The sequence below is a fragment of the Halichoeres trimaculatus genome, unplaced genomic scaffold, assembly GCF_033239565.1.
Source record: "Halichoeres trimaculatus isolate MK-OKI-2021-1 unplaced genomic scaffold, fHalTri1.1 fHalTri1_scaffold_23, whole genome shotgun sequence".
NCBI lineage: Eukaryota > Metazoa > Chordata > Actinopteri > Labriformes > Labridae > Halichoeres > Halichoeres trimaculatus.
Genome location: NW_027437201.1, coordinates 10,853,482 through 10,876,835, shown reverse-complemented (window position 1 = coordinate 10,876,835; position 23,354 = coordinate 10,853,482). Strand labels below are relative to the sequence as shown.

General features: G+C 40.5%; 1 protein-coding gene across 1 annotated transcript; it reads right to left on the bottom strand.

Moving 5' to 3' along the window:
• Window positions 1–814: 814 nt before the first annotated feature.
• cdc42ep1a (CDC42 effector protein (Rho GTPase binding) 1a) lies at window positions 815–15,508 on the bottom strand. Its single transcript, XM_074662561.1, has 4 exons — window positions 15,384–15,508; window positions 8,825–8,936; window positions 5,416–6,381; window positions 815–2,547 (listed from the first exon to the last, which is right to left on the bottom strand). The coding sequence occupies exons 3-4, from the start codon at window positions 5,885–5,887 to the stop codon at window positions 1,820–1,822; spliced, it is 1,200 nt and encodes a 399-aa protein (XP_074518662.1). The 5' UTR covers window positions 5,888–6,381; window positions 8,825–8,936; window positions 15,384–15,508; the 3' UTR covers window positions 815–1,819.
• Window positions 15,509–23,354: the final 7,846 nt, after the last annotated feature.

The following is a 23,354-nucleotide window of genomic DNA, read 5'->3' as shown; positions in this document are numbered from 1 at the left end:
TTTCTTTTTCTTCTGTTTTCTAAACAAACAAAGGTTTAAAAATTAGAATTTGGAAACCTTGCTTCACAAAAAGTAGCCCTTCAAGAGACCTTTTCTTTTTCAACCTAACTCTAACCCTAACCCTAACCCTAAACCTAACCCTAACCCTAACCCTACCCTAACCCTAACCCTAAACCTAACCCTAACCCTAACCCTACCCTAACCCTAACCCTTACCCTAACCCTAACCCTACCCTAACCCTGACCTGTTTGATCCTTATCCCTAACCCTAACCCTAACCCTAACCCTAACCCTACCCTAACCCTACCCCTACCCTAACCCTAACCTGTCTGATCCTTATCCCTAACCCTAACCCTAAACCTAACCCTAACCCTAACCCTACCCTAACCCTACCCCTACCCTAACCCTAACCTGTCTGATCCTTATCCCTAACACTAACCCTAAACCTAACCTGTCTGGTGTCAACCCTAACCCTTCACCATTCTAAAAATTAACTCCAAATGAAAGCCAAATATGGAATTTATATCAAATATAACCTTAAAATTTTCTCAGAGCTGGTCAACCAATCAAAACAAATTCTAATTTGCAAAGAAGGAGCACTCCACTTCAGACATCAGGTCAGAAGATCACCAGCTGATTTCAATTTTTACCAATTTAAATGTCAAGCTGCTCAAAACAGCAAAAAGCCATTCTGATTGGCCCATAAATGTTTATATCAGTACCTCAACAACCATAAACCTCTAAACTGGCTTTTATGCAATGTACCACACAAACTCAGCCTGTCACACTGGAGGATGAAACTTTGGTGTGTTTAATTCAATTTTGTGCAATTTTTAGTTGGACTATTCCTTTAAACCAAATCTGAAAATTGAGCAAATAAATGATAAATCAACGCAGCTAAAATATCTTTATTGCCATTTTTCATCATAGTGTATCATTGGTATTGACTGCAGCATTAGGATGAGATTGCACTGTGTACTGCAGGTGCTCAGACTAGTACATAAAGCACATAAGCATATGAATAGGAGGTCAGTTAATATCTTCATGTATAAAAGATCAAATAAATGACAAATCTTCTATAAAAATAATACAGGAGTCAGACTTTATCATAAAAGGTGCACAGAGTACTTATAAAGGAGGTCTGCAGCTTCTAATGAGACTCAGTCCTTCATCGTAGCTCACAAAACAAGCTTTTTTAAAACCTTTCCTCTCAATCCATGCCATTTAATAACTGAGATGTTTTTATTTTTAGATTTTATCCAATGAGGCCTGAGATAACACACATCTTGTGTTCTTCCCTTTCATTTCTTGGTAGTGTATTCCTGAGTGAAAAGCTCACAGAGATTGCAGTGGAGTCAGAAATTTGTTAAGGATGACGTGTTTTCCTTTCATTCAGAGCCTGAACTTGCAGAATCTTTTGTAGGTGAGGAAACATGTTGAGTTGAGAAAGAATGATGGGATCTGTTGTTTCTGCTTTCAGAAAAGATGGTGTCCCATCAGAGACAGACGTAATCACATTCCCTGGCACATCTTCACTTTCTTTGCCTCCTTTTTGTTTCAGTCAAGCATTCTCCCAGTGAGTCTTTAAACTTCTGTAAAATACATTCAGCAACAGTTTTCCTTTAAAACTGTACGTCCTTGAAGCATGGCTGTATAAAAGAAAAGGATCTGATATAGAGGACGTTGGATTCTGGTTAAAGTCTCACTGATCATCCTGCCTCGCTGACTCAGCATGTTTGAACTCTTTTGATCGCAGACAAAACTATACATCAGAGGAAGACTTTAGAGTTTAGTGTTGAAGCGTTTCTGTTCGACTCATCTCAGACTTTGATTTCATCCTCATCGTCCATGTAGTTGTAGGAGATATTCCTCTTAGGCTGACTGATGATCATCATCTCTGAATCTCCAGACCCCATCCTGCTCTGTCCCTTTAAGGGTCTGATGCCATAGTGGCGTGCAAGCACATCAGTAGCACTCTGGAAGCGCTCACTCTCCATTCTCATCCCCAGCGTCACTCGTTCTGGAGACCCCATCACCACATCAGGAACTTCAACAGAAAGCCCGACACTGTTCTCCTCCATCACACTCCCCTCCTCTTCCTCTTCCCACTGGGCCTCATGCGGGCTCTTCCTCCCGCCACAGTCCTCCCTCAGCAGTGAATCCACGTATGAAATAGTAGCCGAGTCCATTTCTGACTCCTCATTGGTCAGCCCACATGCCGACCCTGCTTCTTCTCCCTCCCAGGTGTGCCCAGGATCCTCCAGGTGACTGTCGATCAGACTGAACACCTCGCTCATGAGAGACGGGCCCAGGTCAAAGGTGAAAGTGTCCAACGACGTGAGGGAGGGGAGGGAGTCAGAGTAGGCGGTGCTGGGTTTAGTGTCACAGGTCAAAACGGAGGAGGAGCAGGTGGATAAGATGGCGTCAGAGGGGTCGGTCAGAGAGCCACGGTGGATGTTGGGGGAGATGGAGGTGGGGAGGGAGATGGATGGCTGCTGACGCTCAGAGCGCGAGAGACGAGGCAGGGTGACGAAACCAGAGTCCAGACCTAAAATACAGATACATGACACATTATTACAGGAAACACACCTTTTTTTTTCCAAATTGTTCTGGTAGAATCTCGTGAAAAAGTTGGTATTTGGTGACAACACTGTCGTAATCTTATTGATAATAACCATCTGTTTTGAAGCCCTGCCACTGGGGGGTTGCATATCAAAAGTAGTAGCTCAATCTAATCTGTTGTTGAGCTAGCAGGAGGCAAAGTTGGGGTTGAGTCATGGCAAGGCCTTTAGCCGCTCGACTAATGGCTACAACATTCCCAACACAGACTGTAAAGAATAAGGATGTAGTCTCTATGACGTCACCCATCTGTTTCTGACAGGCCTTTTTGATGCATTTCCTCAGGCAGGGGCCATATTGGAAATGAGGTGGGCTTTGACACTCCACGCTAACAGCTACGGGGTTGCCCACCCGTCATTCAGCTGAGCCGTGCTTCTGATTGGTTAAACATGTGATTTTAATATCATCCAAACTGCCAAGTGAATAAAAAAAAAAACTGTTCCAGTGAGGTACTCAACTCAGGCCGCTTTTTAAACCAGACTGTAAATGTTTTTTAATCTGAAAGCTGGAGCTTTCCTGCTTGGTGCCCACCTGGCAGTCAAGTCAGCCCTGAAAATGCCCAATTACACAAACTTGTAAAAGGAATGAGTTACAAAAATGTGCCTTCTTTTAATTATATTCAGCCGTTAACATATTTGTTCCTGCTTCTGAAATGGAAATTTTATCCATGGGTGTCAGAGGGACTTCTTGAGGAGGGAGTCAGCCTCCTGGTGGACACTCAAGGAAATGCAGTATGTGTTAATACACATGACATCATGTATTTACCCTTCAATATCTAGTCTTGTCATACCTACTCTGACTACTAATGTTTCAGAAAAAAGAACGCGTTGCTTATGTTTCAACTTCAAAAGTAGCAGAATATTAAGGTCAACATGTGAATCTTGTGTCGACAGCACCAAAAAAGTGCCAGTTTTAAAATATGAACATGAGGCCTGTACGGAAGTGCTAAAAACTGCAGCTCATTGGGTGTCTGCTTTAGGCTGGCTGCAGAAAGACCAGAAACCATAAACACACCAAGCCAAACAAATTGACTTTTGCAGCACTAAAAATAAACATATTTACAGCCCAAGAGCTCATCTCTCTAACAGCACACACTGTACAGGAAGTTATTTTTTCAACTCAGCAATTTTGAAGATATTAGGATCACAAGTAGCACAGCTTACGTGACTGACAGGTCTGTCACCCTATAGCTGTTGGTAAGGAGGCTAAAAGCCTGTTTCTTCAGTTAGCAATTCCAATATGGCCCTCTTCAGCAACTGACTTCATTTCTCTGGAACTTGCATTCTGCTGCAACAAAGCACTAAACAAATTTTCACATTAATACCACCTCTGACAGAAAAAATGTAATAAAGAAGAAAAAAATTAATGGCATCTGGATTTTCACTTCTCCAAATTCAGGAATATTTGTCATTTAAGTGTTTACAGAGAGAAAAAATACCAAGGAGAATAAACTGAAGTTACATTTACACTATGATTTATTGACTTTATTATTATTATTTATCTTCCTTCATTCTATAAAACTTATCATAAATTTGGTATAAAGTAATCTATATATCTTGAAATGTCTCATTTTCTTCATGAGCACACTCTTAACATGGTTTATCATATAATTCCAACAGGGGGCAGTTAAAACCCATCTGAGCAGCAGTCTGAAAGTGGCGAGCACACAAATCCCAGTCTATAAAGTGCTGAGTTGTTCTGCTCTGTAGACAGTGAATCATCTGACCTCTGAACCTGCACTCACACACCGCTGCCTCCATCACCCAGAAGATTTCAGTACCAGAGTACCTCTCTATCAGAGAGTCATCCAGAGAGAAGAGAGGGTTTTTTAATATGCTGTAAAAACCGAAGGGTTTGATTTCCTCCTCATTGTTTTAGCTGAAGTTATCTTACACTGCTGTTTTTTGTTTTTTGACTTACACTAAATCAAAGTTTAAAACTGTCACGGTGTGATTTAAAAAGACCGTTCAAGCTATCTGTTTCTCCTTACACTGCCCAGTCTGATCAGTTTTTGTGTTTAAAGAAGTTTAAACTTTCTCTATGAGGTGTCTGCATTTGGTGCTTTATACAAACAGCCTCTCAGACAGCATGTAGTCTGGTCTGTCTGGATCTCTGTGTGTTATCACTGGGAGCTCCAAGGATTATGAGCCAAGGTGATTCATATAGACATCTGGGGCAAATCTGTTTAAGATTACAGGGTAGGAGTGGGTAAATTTCACTGCAGCTCTACAGATGGCTCCAACTTCCCTCTACTCTCATGACCTCATTTGCACTTCACGTAGCAACAGTACCACTTCATGTGAAGGAAACATCTTCTCCTAATCTGAGGGGTAATTTGAAGATTTGGCTGGGTAATTTTCTTAATCCTTTGAATGACTGCGGAAAACAAAACATGAAATATCATGTTATGATATTTCCAGATGATAGACAAGATAGCAAAACACGGATTGTGTTCACATGATCTCACACGCTGCTGGTCCTGCGCTCTTCATTGCCCCAAAGTGGATGAAACAAGTCCAGGGGCACATGTGATTATTAACAATCAAGATGTCTAACACTAAACCCTATAACCTGTTATGGTGGCAAATGCAAGATCACTCTGTTTTTACCTCAGTTTTGGTCTCCACCACCAAAAAGCTTCACTAAGCCCCACTGTAATAAATCTGCCTGAATTCTTTTTTTTTTTTTTTTGCTCACAAAAAGTCAAAATGAAAAATGGTGGCTGAGATGCTGTTGTTGATAGTTTTCTGCTGATGGTTTGATCTATTGTTTCAGTAAAAACTGCGACCTTACTCACCATATTTGCTTTTCATGTCCTCTGGCGTGCTTTGAGAACTGGGGAAGAGCACCTTCGAGGTAAGACATCCATTAGGCAAATCCACATCCAGCCTGGGGAGGGACACAGCGTTCTTGATGATCGGAGAAATAGCCGGAGGTGGTGGCGACAGATCTTTTGCTCCTCCCGTTGGTCTGTTGTCAGAGCCCCTCCTGATCTGACGCAGCGTCCTGGAGAAGAAGGCTCCGATCTTGTTGTCGGGCGAGGACATTGAATCTGTCTCTGCGTTGTTCCCGTTCCCTGTGCCGCCATGATTGCTGAGAAAAGATGTGTCCCCGAAGGCATCACCCCCACGGCCTACGTGCATGGTGTGGCGGAAGTCACCCAGAGGAGGGCTGATCATATCCAACGTGAGGTCGCCTTTATAACGGCGCTTACCATGGGAGTGTGTGACGAGACCTTTGAGGCCTGAAAGCTTCTCCTGAAGATTCATGGTCCCCAGAGAAGAATGGCTCACTTGATGATGTATCTGAAACAATGCCTTTATCCCACTGCAGTATGTTTTTTCTCCTCTCTGATCGCTGCCAAAATCCTGAACAGGTCAGCAGTTCAAAGTTCAAAGTGTGCTTAAAAAATAGTTTTAATTTGTTATTTCAAGATCTTCGAGGTGTGTTACTCCTAAAGCTGAAAACTTAAACTCCAGACCTGCAAATACTTCACCAGATTATTATCTCTGTTCATCAAGTGCAGGCCAAACTCTGTCCCACTCTTGGTAGCGTGTTGTTATGCATAGCTGGCTGAATCAAACAGACATAAATTGAGGAGAACACTGCACAGTTGTGTTCCTGGAAGCAGCTGGGACGGTTGGATTGTGGTCAGGTCGCCTGGTTTCCCCTGCTTGCCTTCGGCTTTGGCTTTGTCGACATCAGCTCAGAAATAGGTTTGAATCCAGCTGCAAATACTTCTGCGGTCGCACCATGGAACCATCTATGGAGAGCGAAAACAGGGAGAAAAACATCTCTCTTTAAAATGTCGACTGGGATGTATTTTATTTTGAAGGATGCTGACAGAGAGGCATGACATTTTCAGCTCTTTTTTGGTAAAGGTTGAGACTCTGTTGAGACCACGGTGCTTTTGTGTTCTAAACAACTCTCTGTGTAGTTGTAAAGTAACCTCAGTGCATTTTGGATGGATGCATCTTTCCGCAGGTTTTCAGGATTCCGCGTTCCAGAGGTCCACTGGTCTGGAACCATCTAAATTTAGACCACAGTCCCTCCTCTGTGAAACAAGCCATCGTCTGCTTCTTGTCCTTGAAATGGGTGGACTTTCAGGGAATTCCTGCTTCCATTTTGTCGTGCTTTGTCTAGCTTTAAGGTTACATAAAGTTCATTTGACATTTCACTGAGAAGTCTTATCATGCTTTTAAAGCTAAGCTGTTGCTTTCCTTCAACAGGCTTAGATTTGTTTATAAACAGGCAAAGTATTCTCAGACAGATAGGAAGAGATAGGGAAAATGTCCTGATAAGAGACACGGCTGCTATGTTCCTGAACTGCTGGGCTGACTGTGGAGAGGCAGTGAGGTTATCAGACAACTCTGAAAGTCATTTACACAAATTAATCAGAGTCTTAAAAATGCTTCCTTTATAAATCTAACATTTTTATCTTTAATATGTGTCAAGTCAAACTACAAGTTTAATAACTTCAAATAAGATAGTCTTTAAAACTAGCAAAAAAAAGTAGAAATAACTGAGAAAAGTAACTAATTTAAAAAAAAAAAGAATTACCAGCCCGCACTTGAAAAAAAAATTAGCTTATTTCGGTGTGTTTTTTAAGTAAGTTTCGATCAAATAAAAATCAACACATGCAGTTTTGTAGATAAATAAATAAATGAATGAAGACTTCAAAAATTAATGATCACCTAATGCTGTTACCTAGGGGAGATAGTGAATATTTTAACATAATAAACTGATAAATAATCAGCATTTTTCATCCCTTAAAAGTGCAGATTTCCTTCTGGTAGAGTTTGACCTACTTTCGTATTATGCACCTGAAGCAGGTGAGGAACGCCAAAAGATTCAAAACTAAGAAAGCAGAGCTGTGAAGACACCATAAAACTGCAGAAACCAAAGGCAGCAGGTTTTTTAACCTTGAAACAGAATAAAAAGAGTGAAATTCAGTCTACTTTTGGCAGTTTATTGTTCCTTTTCAAGTGGGGGTCACTGCACAGCAGAAAAAAAAATGCCAATATGCGTATGGGGCACAAAGTCTAACCTCTGAGCTACCCCAGAGCCCCCATTTTCTTACACCTGTTTTTTTCACTTGTAATCCATAGAAGAGATGCTTTCAGTGACATTTTGGACTCCACTAACAGACTCCTACTGTCTTTTATCAGTTTTTGGGCCTCAGCTTCCACTAACCCTGTAAGCCTGTAATGAGGCTGATAAAATGGCCTTTTCTCATGTGTTGTTCTTTGCCAGCAGAGTAATGGATATCCAATTCTTAAATATTTTGATAGCATATGGCAGCCCTGTCAAGGACCTCTGGATGTCTTTAAAAGCTTTCCACTGCAGCAGCTAAATGTCCACTGGCCTCCCACGCCTCCACGGTCCCGTCTGCCTTCATTAATGACCGGCCATGGTTCAGGAGTCGGGTATTGCATCAGGTCCAAGGCAGCCCTTCTAATTTGCCGCTGACCGCAGTCCCTGGCCCTTTGCTCCACTTCCCCGGCTCCAGTTTTAAGAGGGGCATCTGGGAGCAGGGAGGGAGGAAACACGCCACATACCAGCACCGAACAGAGCCATATCAAGGCTCGAACAGGGACGTCAGGGACCACTATACTGAGGTGTGAGGTTGAATCCAATCGTGTTTGCCTGCAGGGAGCATGTGCATGTTCCCATGAACTGCACTGAGGCGACAGACGGACAGACCACAGTGCACCACGCAGTCCACAGTCAGGGAAAAGTCAGCCTTGTTATACTGAGGATGAACACAAAGTCTAACGTGAAGTATTAGGGGAATACACATGGGGCCATTAATTACTGTGTACTTACAGAAAGCTCTGCTGTTTCGTCTTTGCCCGTAATCCACTTAAAGACCCTTGACCACAGCTTTGAGGGGGTCGCTCCCTCTGAAACCTTTTATATATCTGGACCCTCTGGGCAAAGCTCGTTTCATCTCCACACAAGCTTCTGCCGCACTGAACTCTCCTTCCCTTCTCTCTGTCATCCCTGCACTCACTCAAATACCCCAGCCAGTACCCCAGGGGTACAATAAACCAAAACAAAACAGAAACACAAATACTTTAAATAAACCATAGTTTGAGTCTTTAAGGGCAATACGTGTAACACCATAATCCCTGCTGCAGCCTCCCGGCATAAGTCTTGGATATCATAAAACGGGGGACCACTCAACAGGAGGGACTTGGACATACCCTGGATTATCTTCTAATCCTTCATCTCCCCCGTTGCCCCCAGTTGGACGCTTCTTTTTGGACAAGGCTGAGCTGCTGCCACCCTGGTTTGCTTCTTTTCTGGTTTTGATTCCTGAAAGAGAAGGAATAAATAGTTTTTGGTTTCAGGGAGCCAAAAAATCAATTTGAGCAAGGCAAGGCAGGGCGGTGAGGAAATTGTTGGTAATGGAAAGACTAAGGGGAAGAAGAAAGGGTCTTATTTAACAAAAAAGAGCAAAGGATGGAAGATTGGGGCAGGGTTGGAGATACAAAAATGAGTGATGAGGGACAGGAGGGGAGAGAATCCAGGTCAAATGAGGACATAACATGAATCAGATAGAGGGGGGTAGGATGAGCGATAAAAGACCAATTTAGGGAAAAGACCATATAGTGTGGGGCAGTAATGATTCTTTTTGCTGGTTGGCACCAAATGTAAAACAGAGGAAGACAAAGAAGCAGCAGAAGAAGAAGAGTTTGTAATGAGTTTGAAAGCAGGACAGGAGCTGCCTCAAACAAGTTTCTCTTCCTGTTTGGGAGTTCTTTGGATTTGGTGGGAAAGATGAGGTGTTTGTAGACACTCTACTCGCAAAACAACAATCCACATTCACCTCTATCATCAGTTAGTTTGCCAGCCTTGGCTTTCTGTTGAACTGTTAAATCCATTTTTTCTTCTTCTTTTCTTTGTTAGGTGATGTCAAAGCAAAAGGGGATAGATTGGTTTATTTACTTTAAGTGTTGCCGGGGTTTTGACCCTCTTTAGACTTCCCTTTCCTCCCTATGCACCTTGGAAGTAGGTGAAGTTGTGCCAGAATCCTCTGCTGCTAAAGCAATAGAGAGACAGGGATTCAGGTCAGCCGTTTTTTTATCAAGTTTTCTTAAATACTATAATGGAATAAAACTATTACTGTGGATTTTTTTTTTTTGCCATAGTAGTAAATTGGTTAAAATTGAATATCATGACAGCCCTGGCATGCACTGTTCAAATTTTATACCTGTATGGTTCAGCTCAATTTGGATCCGGACCAACAAATCCTTCATATTAAGTGTTAATGCCAAATTTTGTGCTATAGATCAAAAACTTTTTTTTTTATTGCAGGTGTTTTTGTCTATCTTCTGTCAGTTTCATGGCACCCTCCAACCTCTGAGTGACTTCTGTTCCCTTTGTGCACTATATGCTGAGGTCCCCCTTGAACTGTGTCACCACTGTCCCATTAAACACAAACAAAACCAGCTTATATAGTTTCAAGGTACCCTAAAACAATATTTTCCATGACTTGGGCCATTCTGCTTGATCTAAAATCCATCTACAGAGATTACATAGAGATTTCACATCAGATCAAATATTACAATAGAAATTCATTTTATGTTTTTTTTATCACTTTGGGGAAATTTATGTAGTTTCAAGCTTAAAGAATTACATTTAAAATATTTCTACTGCTGTCAAATTTGACAATTTGACAACAACAACCTACACATTGGCTTTATTAATGACAGCAAATAGGAGCATTCAACCAAACTACACCTGAATGAGGAATCACAGAAACATTACAAGGCTAGCATTGTTATTGGGAGAATGTAAACACAATGACATTAGCAGTTAGCTAAAAGGAGTGCTCAAAATGAAGAGCTGTGGAGTCAATCACATCTGATGTCTAATCTGTAAGTCCCTTTGTCACCTTTTAGATCATTTTGAATCGACTTTATGTTAGAAATATGCTAAATCAATAACCAGGCCTTCCTCTCCACAGCCTTTGGACTGTTGACACGTGTCACATCTATCTGAATGGTGACCCTGAGAGCTGTCAGGTTGTGATAGTTAGCCATGTTTTGGTGCAGTAAGACATGTCTGAAGGAAAACTTCCCTTTCTGAACCCAAAGTCTACGGTCCAAACTGACTAATTTCAATCATAAAGCTCTGTCCTTGGATAAATTCTAACTCGCACTAAGTTCATCTTTCTGCTCAAACTCCACGCTCCTCTCCCTTCTCAGCTCAGCCTTCAGGGAATTTCAGCGCGTTCATACATCACAGACAGGCTGAATCAAATATTTCCATGTCACTATGTACAGTATTTGCTTGAGGTGGCTTTGCTGGATATAAACCAACACAACCACAGCCTAATAGGAGCCGTGTGTGTTGTGTGTGTGTGTGTGTATGTGTGGGTGCAAATGCATTCCTGAGCAGAGCATCAGTCGGCGGACTCTTTCTCTCAATTACGACCATCAAACATCCTTCTTCTTCAGCCTCAGCGCTGATTGCAAACATGTTTTGGTCTGCTCTATTTCGTCTCTCCATCGCTTCTTTTTTTCTTTCTTCCTTTTCTTTTCACTCTTTGTTTATTCCTCCTCTCTTCCCCTCTTTTTTGTCTCTATTTTTATCTGTGTTTGTTTCCTCGATTGCTTTCTTTTCTACCCCTTTCAAGTCGTCTCTTTGCCCCTCTTTGAGAGCCTTTATGGACTGCAACAGCTGTTGGACCACACAGGCACACACGCACCCATTAATCTCTACTTTTGATGACTTTAACTCAAAAATGTTTACTCTGCTACAGTTTGCCTTGGGTAAAATAAGCGCTGGACTTTGGTGTTCCCCACCCCCTCCCTCCTCCTGTCTCTCTCTTCATGTCCTTCACTCGCTAACCTCGCTAACCAGGTGAACAAACATACAAGATAAGGCCGCATTTTTTGGGCTAACCCTTTGACTTTCAATTACGTTCCTATTTTCACCGTCCATGTACAGTCTGAATCCAAGCAAAACATGGCTACACTTCCTCCTCAGCCAAGAAAACGTTTTCCTGCCTTAACAAATATCCATTCTCTGTGAGGCCCTCTGCCTCCTTGATCTGCTGCAACTGGCACTCTCAATTTGTTCCCTTTGTTGCCTCAGTCTCTCAGATCAGATGTCTCCTGTGTTCAAACATAAACTTTCTTTCTTTTTTACCTTTTTCTTTTCTCTTTTTTTTCTGCTGGCTCTCTCCCACTTGTGCCATACTTAAGGTCTATGGAGAAAGTTTTACTGTGAAATCAGCTTTTATCTTTATCCTATCACATATACTGTTATTTGCTATGTTTTTTTTATGTTGGCTTCTAGACCACAATAAACAAGAAAAACAAGAGTTAACATGATTTATTTCAAAAAGGTTTCACTGTCATGAAGTCCTTCCACCAGAGGGCACTGTTTTCTAAAATGTTTCACTTTATGCTTATCATTACTTCGAGAAATATGCTTCACATCGTCACAATACAAGAAATTCAATGAGAGGACTGGATCAATTAGAATTATCAAATTTTATTTATTTATTTTTTTACAGAAAGAAATAGAAACTTAAGGGAAGAGGCTTTAATGTGTAAAAAATGAGATAAGTGATTTTGAGTGAGTCTAGCTGTTAGCGCAACAATAAGCTAAGCTAATGATATGTTGTTGATATTGATTCCAATCTTCAGTCAAATCATAAAATTTGTTATTTTTATTTATTCAATGAATATTTATTCTTGTTCTTTTGTTTGTTTTTTGTTTTTGTTTTGTTTTTTTGAGAGGCCGTGGTAGGTTTTTTCTTGCTCCTTTACATTCAGAAAAATCCTGACTAAAACTAAGCAAATATTTTTGAAGTTGGCGCTAAAAATGTTGCATACCATCTATTTATACTAGGGTTACATAAGATATAAGGACACTGGGAAAAGTGATCATGTGAAAGCTAACAGCTTGTAGCAGCTAATGCTCAATATACACCAACCTCTAGAGTTCACAGTGTTTTTTCTAGAAATGCGCTGATCAAACTTTTGAAGTCCTTTTTAACAGTAACAATTCCTGGGCTTTGGTATTGAGACTGAGGATTGTGTTTTGGCAACTCCAGGCTAGCAGGTTTATGAACACTGAAGAGTAATGAACTGAGTTGAATTGATCTGACCTATAGATCGGACCTTTTTCTCCAATGTCTGATCTAACTTTTTGAGTCTATATTGGACTGAAAACTGATACTAAAATTAGAAAAGTGCATCCCTAGATTTTTTATTTTTGGCTGAAAGTTACCAAGTAGCCATGTCTGTTGTCGTCATAGCAGTGGCTTAGTGTATTTTAGCATGTGATAAAAGTGATAAGTCACTGCTTGCTATGGTGCCAGCTATGGAGTAGAAAATTAAACCTAGCTTAAATCTCAGTCGGGATAGGATTAGGGTTTTAATTGTGTTTATAAGACAGTTATCAAAGTATGTTGACATGTTAAGTTAAAACTCTAAAATATTGTGGATCAGTGGTGTATCTCTCAGTCAGAGTTATGGAGGTTCAATCCAACACCGCAACAGCCTGCCAAGACAACAGTGTAATGATAGTCCCTTATCATAGCATCTTCTGCCATCAGCCTATGGATGGATAGTAATGAGGTCATTTAGTCATCATGTAACTGATGACATTCAATGTTTTTTGTTTTGTAGTTTAGCTTGAAACTTCTAGAAATTTCTTCTTGTTTCCCAGTTGTAAATAATTACTGAGTGTTTTTTTTTTATTATTGGGAGTCTTTGTCTGTATTACCTACATAGACAGCAGGGGATGTTGTAAGTTCTATTTTGTTTATACCGGTGGTTTCGGGAGAAACAGGAAGAGCCGAAAACAACTCAGAGGAGGGAAAAATTTACAATAGTCCACATGAATCATTATCTGAGCAGTTCACATGCCGCCAAATGTTGGACAGCAGCCAATCAGCAAATGGGGACGTGTCTAAACCCTTTTTTTTCTCTAAACAAAAATCATCTTCAGCTGATAAAGATCTTTTTTACACACACTATCAAATCCAAATCCTTCCTTACTGGAAAATGTGTTCAATGGAAACATTTTAAATGCTCCAAGTGGTGGGAGACAGCAGCAGCCACTTGGCATTAAAGGATTCATCAACTCATGTCATTCTCCTCTTGTAACTAACTTCGCCATTTGGAAGAGACAGAACGTTGTGGAGTAGTTTTCCTAACTTCGCCATGTTGGGGGGAGAAAAGGAAGGGAAGAAAAGAGAGGGAATCCTGTGGTGTGAAAGCAAATACAACAGCTGAAATCAGAGCTGACACCTCTGAAACTGACCCTTCCTGGTTTGTTGCGTCAGTGACACCCAAAGGTCTCGAAGGGGGACCTCTTTCAGGAATGTAGAGCTCAGGTAAAAGAAGGTGGAGACCACTAAAACAGGTCTGTTTCTGTTTACTTAATCAGATGCTTCAGTCTGTCCTATGAGGGGACGCATAGGAAGCATACAACATACAACTAATCTCACAGAAAGCCAACAAGACAATATCAAACTATGTGAGATATACTGTACGCCCACTTTGTGGACACAAACAAGGAGGACTATGGATCCAATTAAAGTTGAAAAAGTCACACACTGTTCAGATCCACAGCAGAGATAGCTGAGGTCATCACTGCATGTTGTGTATGGATTTTGTGTTATTATCAGTGAAGCAGACTGGCTCTCATTGATCCCCGCTGTGCATGTTTGTTGTTGGTGAGCTGTAGCAGGCCAACGGGCTCTTCAATCAGTGTGTGTGAGTGTGCGTGTGCATGTGTGAGTGTGTGTGTGGTATTTCACATGGTGGCCTCCCTCCTGGCTCGCTGGCAGGTTGCAGGGGTCAGAAGGCCACTGCCCCCAACTTGTAACGAGTCCAGCACCGTGCTGCCTGTTGGTCTCCATAATTAAAACACCTCAAGGCCACCAGCTTAAACTTCGCCCTGTCACGTTCCACTAAATCAGGGTTCTTCTTGGTAATGTCAGTGATGTGTGGAAATTGATGGGTTATGTCATGTAGCTGCTCTAATTGCAAGGCAGAGTGATGAAAAGCAACACACAAGCAGAATCTATTCTGACCAAGGTTACAGAGGGGAGTAGGGCTGATATACTACTGCTTCTGCATAGAAGTAAATACAGCATTGAGCGACCTAAACTCCACGTCAGACATCCTAAAAAACAGGACTCTAACAACACTGAAACCAGCCTTCACACAGTGTACAGTCAACTCATTAACACCAGGCTTGATAAGGGGTTTCTGTCAACATTAGCACGTCTTAATGCTATCATGTTATCTGAAACTCTTAATCTAATGTGTTTGTCATGTTTTCCTGCTCAGCAGGGGGGCTCATTCTTCAAACTAACTTGTAGACTACATTTATCAATGTTTCCACACACTATTAAGAAACGTAATTTACAATGGTGGAAAAAATAACGAAACATTAACGAAAAGTTCTCCTCCATAAATTAATACATCTTCAAACTTTGAAGGAATTTCAGCACTTTAGAAATTGCCATTCATTTATCAATCATAAATAGTTTGGCTGAAGAGACCCACGACGATTATTTTATGTTGCGCAGATACATTTAGTGAAATTCACAAACATGTCATCCCAGAGTCACGTTGTTTACTCAAAACAACACTTAAACGTCTTTTTACGTGTCCTTTCAAAGTAAAAGTTCGACAACGTGCCCGTTAGTTTATCACCGAGTATGACAGACACGTCGTTTTCATCCTGTGAAACAAAGTACAGAAATTTACGCCATGATGGAAATCAACTCACCTCAGCAGAATGAAGTTTGGGTGACGCAGGTGTAATTATCTGTCCGACAGAAACGTGTTTCGAGCTCGTGCGGTCCGAGTGAGCGGGAGGTGCAGCCGGACTGTCCCGCTGGTGCGCCGGGTGTGAGGAGCGGCGCAGCGCGGAGCAGGAGGAAAGGGGCGGGACCAGATCAAATACCAACAAAACCGTCTCAAAGCCACACCGGGAGCTCCCTCTGAGCTTCATATTTCACACTTCAAATTCATGTGTCTTTACACAGCACGTCGGTTGACCTGTCATTACAGTTTGATGTTATAAGAAAACATATGTTCAGAAGTTGCAAACATGTGATGTAGAGTGGCTTGATGTTAAAGGTTCTCAGTAATTGGCTCTCTAAAATGTTCCCATGAAAACTGTTTTTCTGTTTGTAATCTCATAAATGATGGGTGTGCAAACCATCTCTGGTCAAGTGCAAATCATCAGACTTTATCAGCTGAGTCTCTGCTGACTTTTACAGGGAAACACATAATGATGAAATTGTTTCATGATGACTAATTTTGCCTTAAATGATCACAAGTTCATCTGGCCCGATTTGAAACATAATCTGGCCATCAATGAGGACATTTGTCAAATAACTTAGCCTATTTGAAGTAAGTCTTTGAAGCTGGGGTTTTACCGGGGAAAGATGCAGGGGTGTGTCAAAACTGTAATCACTGGGGTGGCCAAAATGGTGACCTCTTGTATGTAGGGGTGGCATTAAGTAGCCTACTATATAAAAAAGAAAGGAAGAAGGAAAAAACAAACAAACGAAAAGAACAGTTTTAGTCATAGTCCTTGCTAACAAAACTTCAGATTAAAATAAATAGACTTTTTGTGGTTTCTTTTTTTCCTTGATAAATAAATAACCAATTAACGAAAACAATGAACTACTAAAGGACTAAGACTAAAACGGATGAATACAGTAACTAAACCGATCTATCAAATGTGTATATGTATGTATATGAATGTATATGTATGTATGTATATGTATATGTATAATTACCCCTCAGTGTTTTTTTTTTTTGTGTGTGTGTTTTTTTGTGTTTTTTTTTTTTTTGGTTGTTTGTGCTGTTTTCATTACTATTATTATTTGAGACAATTTAATTTGATAAATGATGAGTTTTGACTGATTGAAAAAATAAAGTAATAAAAAAAAATAAGTAGCCTACTTTATATGTGTGTTTCTGTCATCATTGGTTATATTTGATTTAACTATAAACATTGGAGATTCTGAAAATATGTCCCGCTCAGTATGTTTACATGCACAGTAAAGTTGAGCCAAGGTTAAAGCTCAGTCCAGAAATTTGATTGAACTACTTTCCCTTGTCCTAGTACACAAGAACTGGGTGAGAATCAATTTATTGACAAAAGTTTGCCCCTCTTTGATCGGTGGCAGTATGCTGCCTTATCCTACAGCTAATGGACCTTTTGGTTGACCATTTGCACCATATACCAAAAGAATCTATAAACAAGTTAGCAAGTTGCATCTGTCCAATGCTCAACACAATAGCTTAGTTTTGTTTACCTAAGGGAGCAGAGGGATTTAATCAACCGGCCGTCTGCGTGCCAGTCGACCGCTCATGTGTTTTGACTATGAGTATTGTTGTTCAGCTGATAAAGACTATTGTTTATTTGTACAAATTAATGGGGGATGTGGTTTTGGCCCAGGCTCGGTTCTGGTGTCTTTCCATGACGGAGCCTGAAAACTGCCATATCACTGTTTCAAACATCCATTAGTCTAATTGAGTCAATGTGCTCAGCTGTAATGATTCAACTCACCCAAACCAGAATCAAGCTCAGTGAGTCACTGGCTAACTAACTGTGAGACTGTGTTTTTTCAGTGTAGCATAGGTTTATGTTCCCCTGAATCAGATCCATATGTGTTGTGGTACAACAAGTTCAAGAATAATTATCAGCAGGTTAAGCTTTGAACTTCAAGTACATTAACTTCTTAATGACTGGCTGCTGCAAAACTTCACCCAACACTCAGAGAGCAACAGCAGCCAGAGGTCTAGCTCCATAAAGTGCACATGTCAATGGTCCCAGGCTGACCTGTTCAACAGGAAACAGCGCCTTATCAACAGGAACAGAAGCATCCTCAGCCTGTCCTCAAAGGTTTTCGAACAGACCCGTGTGTCGTTAAAGCTCAAAGGTGGCCTGTTAGCCTGCCAGCCTGCACCACAACATACACATGCCACCTCGAGTACTTCCACACTTCTTGGCTACCCCCACACCACTGATACAAACACACACACACACACACACTCACACACACACACAGACCAAATAAGACACACTTACGAGCTCACACGTAGTAAGGCGGAAGTAAAAACAATCACACACAATCAGGAAAACCACCATAGTTCACTGTTTCAGGCAACACCCTTCCTCATCTGACATGACTGGAGTTGTTCTCTGTTAACTTACATTAGCCAACAGTTCGACTTTGACATTGTACGTAATGACAGGGTTAAATTTACAGTTGTTACATAAAAAATGATTTAACTCTTTTACATTAAGTTTTAGAACAACTTCTAAAACACCTCTTCATGATTGGCTCCCATTAAAATGTATGACTTAAATCCATCCAATCAAGACACCTGGCTGCATTTGAACCAGAACTTGTCCTGTCAGCAGGTTTACCCCTTTTTCTTCTCATTGTTCATCCTTTTGAACTGTGCTGTGCTCATTAACAGCATCAGAGATTTAATAAAACTCTGAGGTTCAAAACCATCCAGAATGTCTCTTTTAATATTTTCAAAAACACATCTTGCCAAAACCAACTGTGCCTGCAACTGATTGGTCAGTGGTTCCTGCCTAAACTTTATGGTAACTTCAAGTATTGATCAAATTGTTTTTGAAGAAGTGTCTTTGAATGTTCCTATTGTGGAAAGATAAAGCTCGCTTTATTAACCTCATAATTAAGAGTTTAAGGGATTTAAAGTGTTTTCAGTGACAAAAGGGCTAAATTCTCCTCAAACACGCACTACACACATCCAATCTGTATGTACAGCATTAGAGGGTATCAGAGGATTAGTGTCTACTAATGTGTGTGTGTGTGTGTGTGTGTGTGTGTGTGTGTGTGTGTGTGTGTGTGTACATTCCATACTTGTCAGTGTCAAACAGCATGTCTGTATTTGGTCTTGTCTCTCGCTGCCACCTTTGCCCACCCTTCATGAGTGTTGGCACGGCCGCTCTGCCCTTCCTGCAGCTCAAACAGGCATTCATTAAACATTTGCCAGTAACCAGGCTTCACGATCAATGTAAAAGACTCACTAGGTGACATTTATTTTAAAATGTTTTACCAAAAACCCAGGCTTTTTGGCACAAGAGGCAGAGAAGCTGCCATCAAGTTGTTTGTCAGGTTCAAGGAATTACAATCCAATCAACTTTATTTATGAAGGAAGATTTTTTTTAAAACAGCCAAGTTTGATTGAAGTTCTGAAGAGTGATAAAAAACGAGAAAAACACAGGAGTACATAAAAAAAGCAAACATATAAAAGCACACAAAAAACTGCAACTAAACTTGTTTAGGGCCTATGTCCACTAACAACAATTTTTCAATTGCGGTGCCCGATTTCTATGCAAAACCAACCAGTTCAGCTTTCTCTCAGTACTGAACTGCAAAAATCATTGAAACACATTTGTTAACAACAAAGATGTTGGTAAAACTCCTGGATTAGAGCACATTTCCAGATTACAGAGTAATTCAAGTGATGGTTGATAGCAACACAGACAAATAAACACTGTCAGTGGACACAGGCCCTTAGAGAAATTTTCATTTCTGGTCTGGTTACACAATTTCTTTCAAAGAATGATTCATGATAACCTTAGAGTGCTTTATTGCATTAAAAAATATTCAAGCAAGTTATGTATTTCGCAGTCTTGCAGGTCCACTTACACCAGCAGACTTGTCACTTATGTTATGGAAAGACAAAGTGAACAAGTATGGGTATAATGGAGAACATTTGGCAGCTAAAGAGTCTTTTCTTTTCCTAAGAAGTTGACAGAGACAAAAAGTAAAGTGCTAAGCTGATGTTGTTTTGGCCAGGAGGACAACAATTACAACTCAGAATGAACATCATCAGATGTATTTAGCTTGAAGTGAATTTTGAATAGTAATACAACCAGAGATACTAACTTTTGACCAAATAATACAACAAAAACCTTCAGACATGAAATAAATGGTTTGTATACCACAATTTAAATACCTTTACTCAATGGGTAGAGGTTGACATCATTTTAGATGATTAGATTTGTTTTCTTCATCAAATGTTCCAAGTGATTAACTTTCATCTGAAAACATTTACATTTGTACTGCTTTGTCAACAGAGGGCGCCAAAAATGACACAAACAAGAAGTTCCTCATGGGAGCTTTAATATTGTTATGTGTCTGATGTATGTGACAATCAACAGTGCCAGCCAAAACAACCTTACTCTACAAAATCAAAACATTATCAACAGCATTTACTCTGCTATTGATTACTTGAAAAACGCCACAAAAGTGGGAACAAGAGATTTCTTTTTTGGGGATGATGGATGCTGTATAATGTTGCACATTTCGGGAATATTTTGTAGCTGGAGTCATCTCATCGACTTTAAATAGATCCCCAACGACTGTCTTGCAAAAGTTCTGTATTTAAACTGTTTATGTAACACTGCTCAGAGTGCTACTGTCGTTGCATGATGAATATCTGCTTTAAAGGTATTATTGGTCTTATGCTGAAATATGAGGTATGTGACTGTAAGTCCTGCTGTTGAACATTGTTATTTTAGTTGATGTGTTATCTGCATTAATTTCAGTGATTCAGCCACACAAAGATAAGATACAGAAGGTGAAAAATGTGTGTTTTACAAGTGTAGACATAAATAGCAGATCAAAGCATTACAATGTGTTCAATATCCATCACTAATTACGGCAGTCTTTCTTTGTAGCACAGTATTTGAAGCGCTGCTTGATATGTCCTAAGTTAACTCTGTTAGATTGATTCTCTCTTCCTGACCTGCTGGTTGTCCTTATCTGAAGGGCTTTTCATGACTTTGTTGCTGTGAGTTTAACAAGCACAATATTATTCCTGTAGATCTGCCGAAACAGCCACTTGTGTTTTTTTAATGCCTCAGTTTCCCAAGCATCTCATCTCTCCTTTCCCTCTCTTTTTTGTTTCTTCATCTACATCCCTCTATTCCTCTTCACTCTTTCCTCCTCCCCCTCTTCCTCCCCTCTCTCCCAGGCTCCTCTTGCATCCCTCCTCTCTCCCTCCGCACTTCATCCCAAGATAAACAACCTCTGTTCTGAGGCATGTCAGCTATTTGTTCAGAAAAGCTCACAAGTTTTTGGATGCTGTTCAGATCTAGGTCTCCGAAGGGAGGCAAGATTACAAATTTAGTGCTTTTTCACGATCTCCCCCCCTCCTCTGTTTTTCATTTGTCTTGCTCTGCCCAGCTCTCTTTTCCTTCCAACTCTCTCACGGCTCGTATATCTCTCAATTGCAGCTTGGTGAGCCCTGGTTTGGGAGATTTTGACATCTCAAAAATCCTATGTTCCTTTAGTTTGAGCCTTTACCTTCTCCACCCTCCCTCTTTGTTTGCTGAACACGGGTTATCTTGTGTTTGGAACTTTCATCACTTGTCTCTGATTAATACATAAGAGGGGGGAACAGGACACCAGTTCTCAGGCCTCTGGGCTGCCTGTGTCAGGCCCCTTTGAGAGTCATGAACACACTTCATTTACTCTGTGGCAAAACACTCCCAATTTGGCATTTGCTTATCACTAAGTTGTTTGGAAAGCTTTTTCAGTGTAATGACCTGGAGTGAACAGTTCTCTGATGACAAGAATGCATGTAAGTGTGTGTGTTGTGTTTGTGCAGTGAGAATGTGGTGTGTGATGAGATAAAACCAAGAACATTCAAACTACATCTTTTTTTTTCTAAGTTCCCTTGAGGCTTTGTGCTATTTTGCACCCCAGATCATGTGTTGGACCTAGAGAAGCTTATGCAAGGTATGATGTATAGTTAGCAATTGGCAATGCAAGTTAGAATCTGGACAGGGTGAGCAGGACTGTCTAGTCTCACTCTGAAGGGTTTCAAAAGCCCTGTTTCCATCGAGCCGTTCAGTTCGGTTCGTCTGGGTACGACACACATTATGTGGCGTTTCCAGGACGGATCCCTAAATACCTGAGACGAACCATCCCACTTTCTGGGGCCCTTCCTTTGGGGTGCCAGACTGAACCGAAATGATAACAGAAGGTACAGCTACAATGCTGCAGACCACTGATGACGCTTTGCAACTAAGAGCCACATGCCATTAAAAAAAGAAGGTGGATTGCTGGATGTCTTCCATTGTTGCTCTTTATTATGTTGTTTTTTTCTTATTTGTTGGCATCTGGTATACTTACCGCCTACCAAGAGGGGGCGCGGTTGGCGGTGGGAACACAAACAGGATCAGGCTTTACTGATCCAACCCGTACCAAACTGTACTGATCCAAAAGGAATTTGAATATTATTAAATACTGATTCATGAGTCTGTCTCCTCAAAACTGATTCTAACATATTCTTATCAGTATACTTGCAGGATGAATTAACAATAAACTACAGATTTTGGTCAATGGTCATGTTCAAACATTAACCTGCTTACTGAACTTTCCAAAGACCCAAGTTCAATCACTTTATTTGATGCCTGTTTATGTTCTAGTTGTGGGTGTGATGCAGGCCTCATGACTGATCCAGTCAGGTCACTTGTGTGCATCCTTTGGCGCTAACTGTAGAGAGGAGGCGATCAATGAAATGAAATGAGTCGTTATCCTTTCTAAACACAGCCAGTGGTGTCCACCATAGTCAACCAGACTGTTTCTAACCAGCCAGTATACAACATGGACATGATTGTTGAGATCACCAACTGGTTTCTACAGAAGCATTTTTGAGCTAGCAATTGGTGGTCACCATATGTGAAGTGCTGACTGTGTTTTGATCAATCTATTACACAAAGAGGTGAAGCCAAGGAAATCTTAAAGCCTCCAGCAAACAGTTGCATCAGTAGATCCTGTCCATATAGAATCCATGGACATAGTCTCTGTGATGTCACCTGTTTGTTTGTAAAGCCAGGTTTTGAACCCTATAGTCAGTGGTTGCTGTATTAAAAAAAACTGACTCAACCTAACTTTAGTTGGTCTAAAGAGGCAGAGCTGAGGCAGGCTTGTCTGTTAAGTTGGCCGTGCCCATAATTGGGCAAAACTTGTGAGTTAGTTGCATCCACTAAATCAATAAGTTATCAAAAAATACACAGCTTGTTGAAAGAGAAAAAAGCAATCACACCAAAAACATTTTTTTTTTAACAAGGTTATAAACACATACAATTTTGCTTTAAAGTTGGGCTGTTGTGAATGGTTGTGTAAGCAGTTTCCAGTGCCTTTGCAGCCAGCCCCTAGTGGAAATTCAGTGAACTGCAGTCTTTAATACTCCTGTATTGGCTTCACATTTCAAGGCAGGAGATTGGTACAAGATTGGTTACACAACACTGACCTTTCTCCCTGGCCTTTGAAGCACAGTAGCTGGTGATTGTTTTATTTATTTTTATTAAATTTTATTTATTTTGTTTTGCTTCTTCTGTGTTTTTATTCATTTTAAATTTGTTTTATGTCTTTTATATTGCTCTCTCTTGTTCAGCACTTTGTTTTAACCATGTTTGTTTTTTTAAAGTGCTTAACAAATAAAGTTGGATTGGATTGGATTCAAGTTCAACTGATCTAATTTTACATCTAAATTTACATATCAATGCATTGGTATCCATATCTTCAAAAAGGATGACCAATAAAAAAAACAACCCCCTATACAGTGTGTAGCAAAGATGGAATGACATATTCAAACTAGAATTTCTTTTGTACCAAGCTGTAAACATGTTGGGTATTTTAACATTGATGTTAATAAACTGTCCTGGACTTTGCAGCCAGCCTCAAGT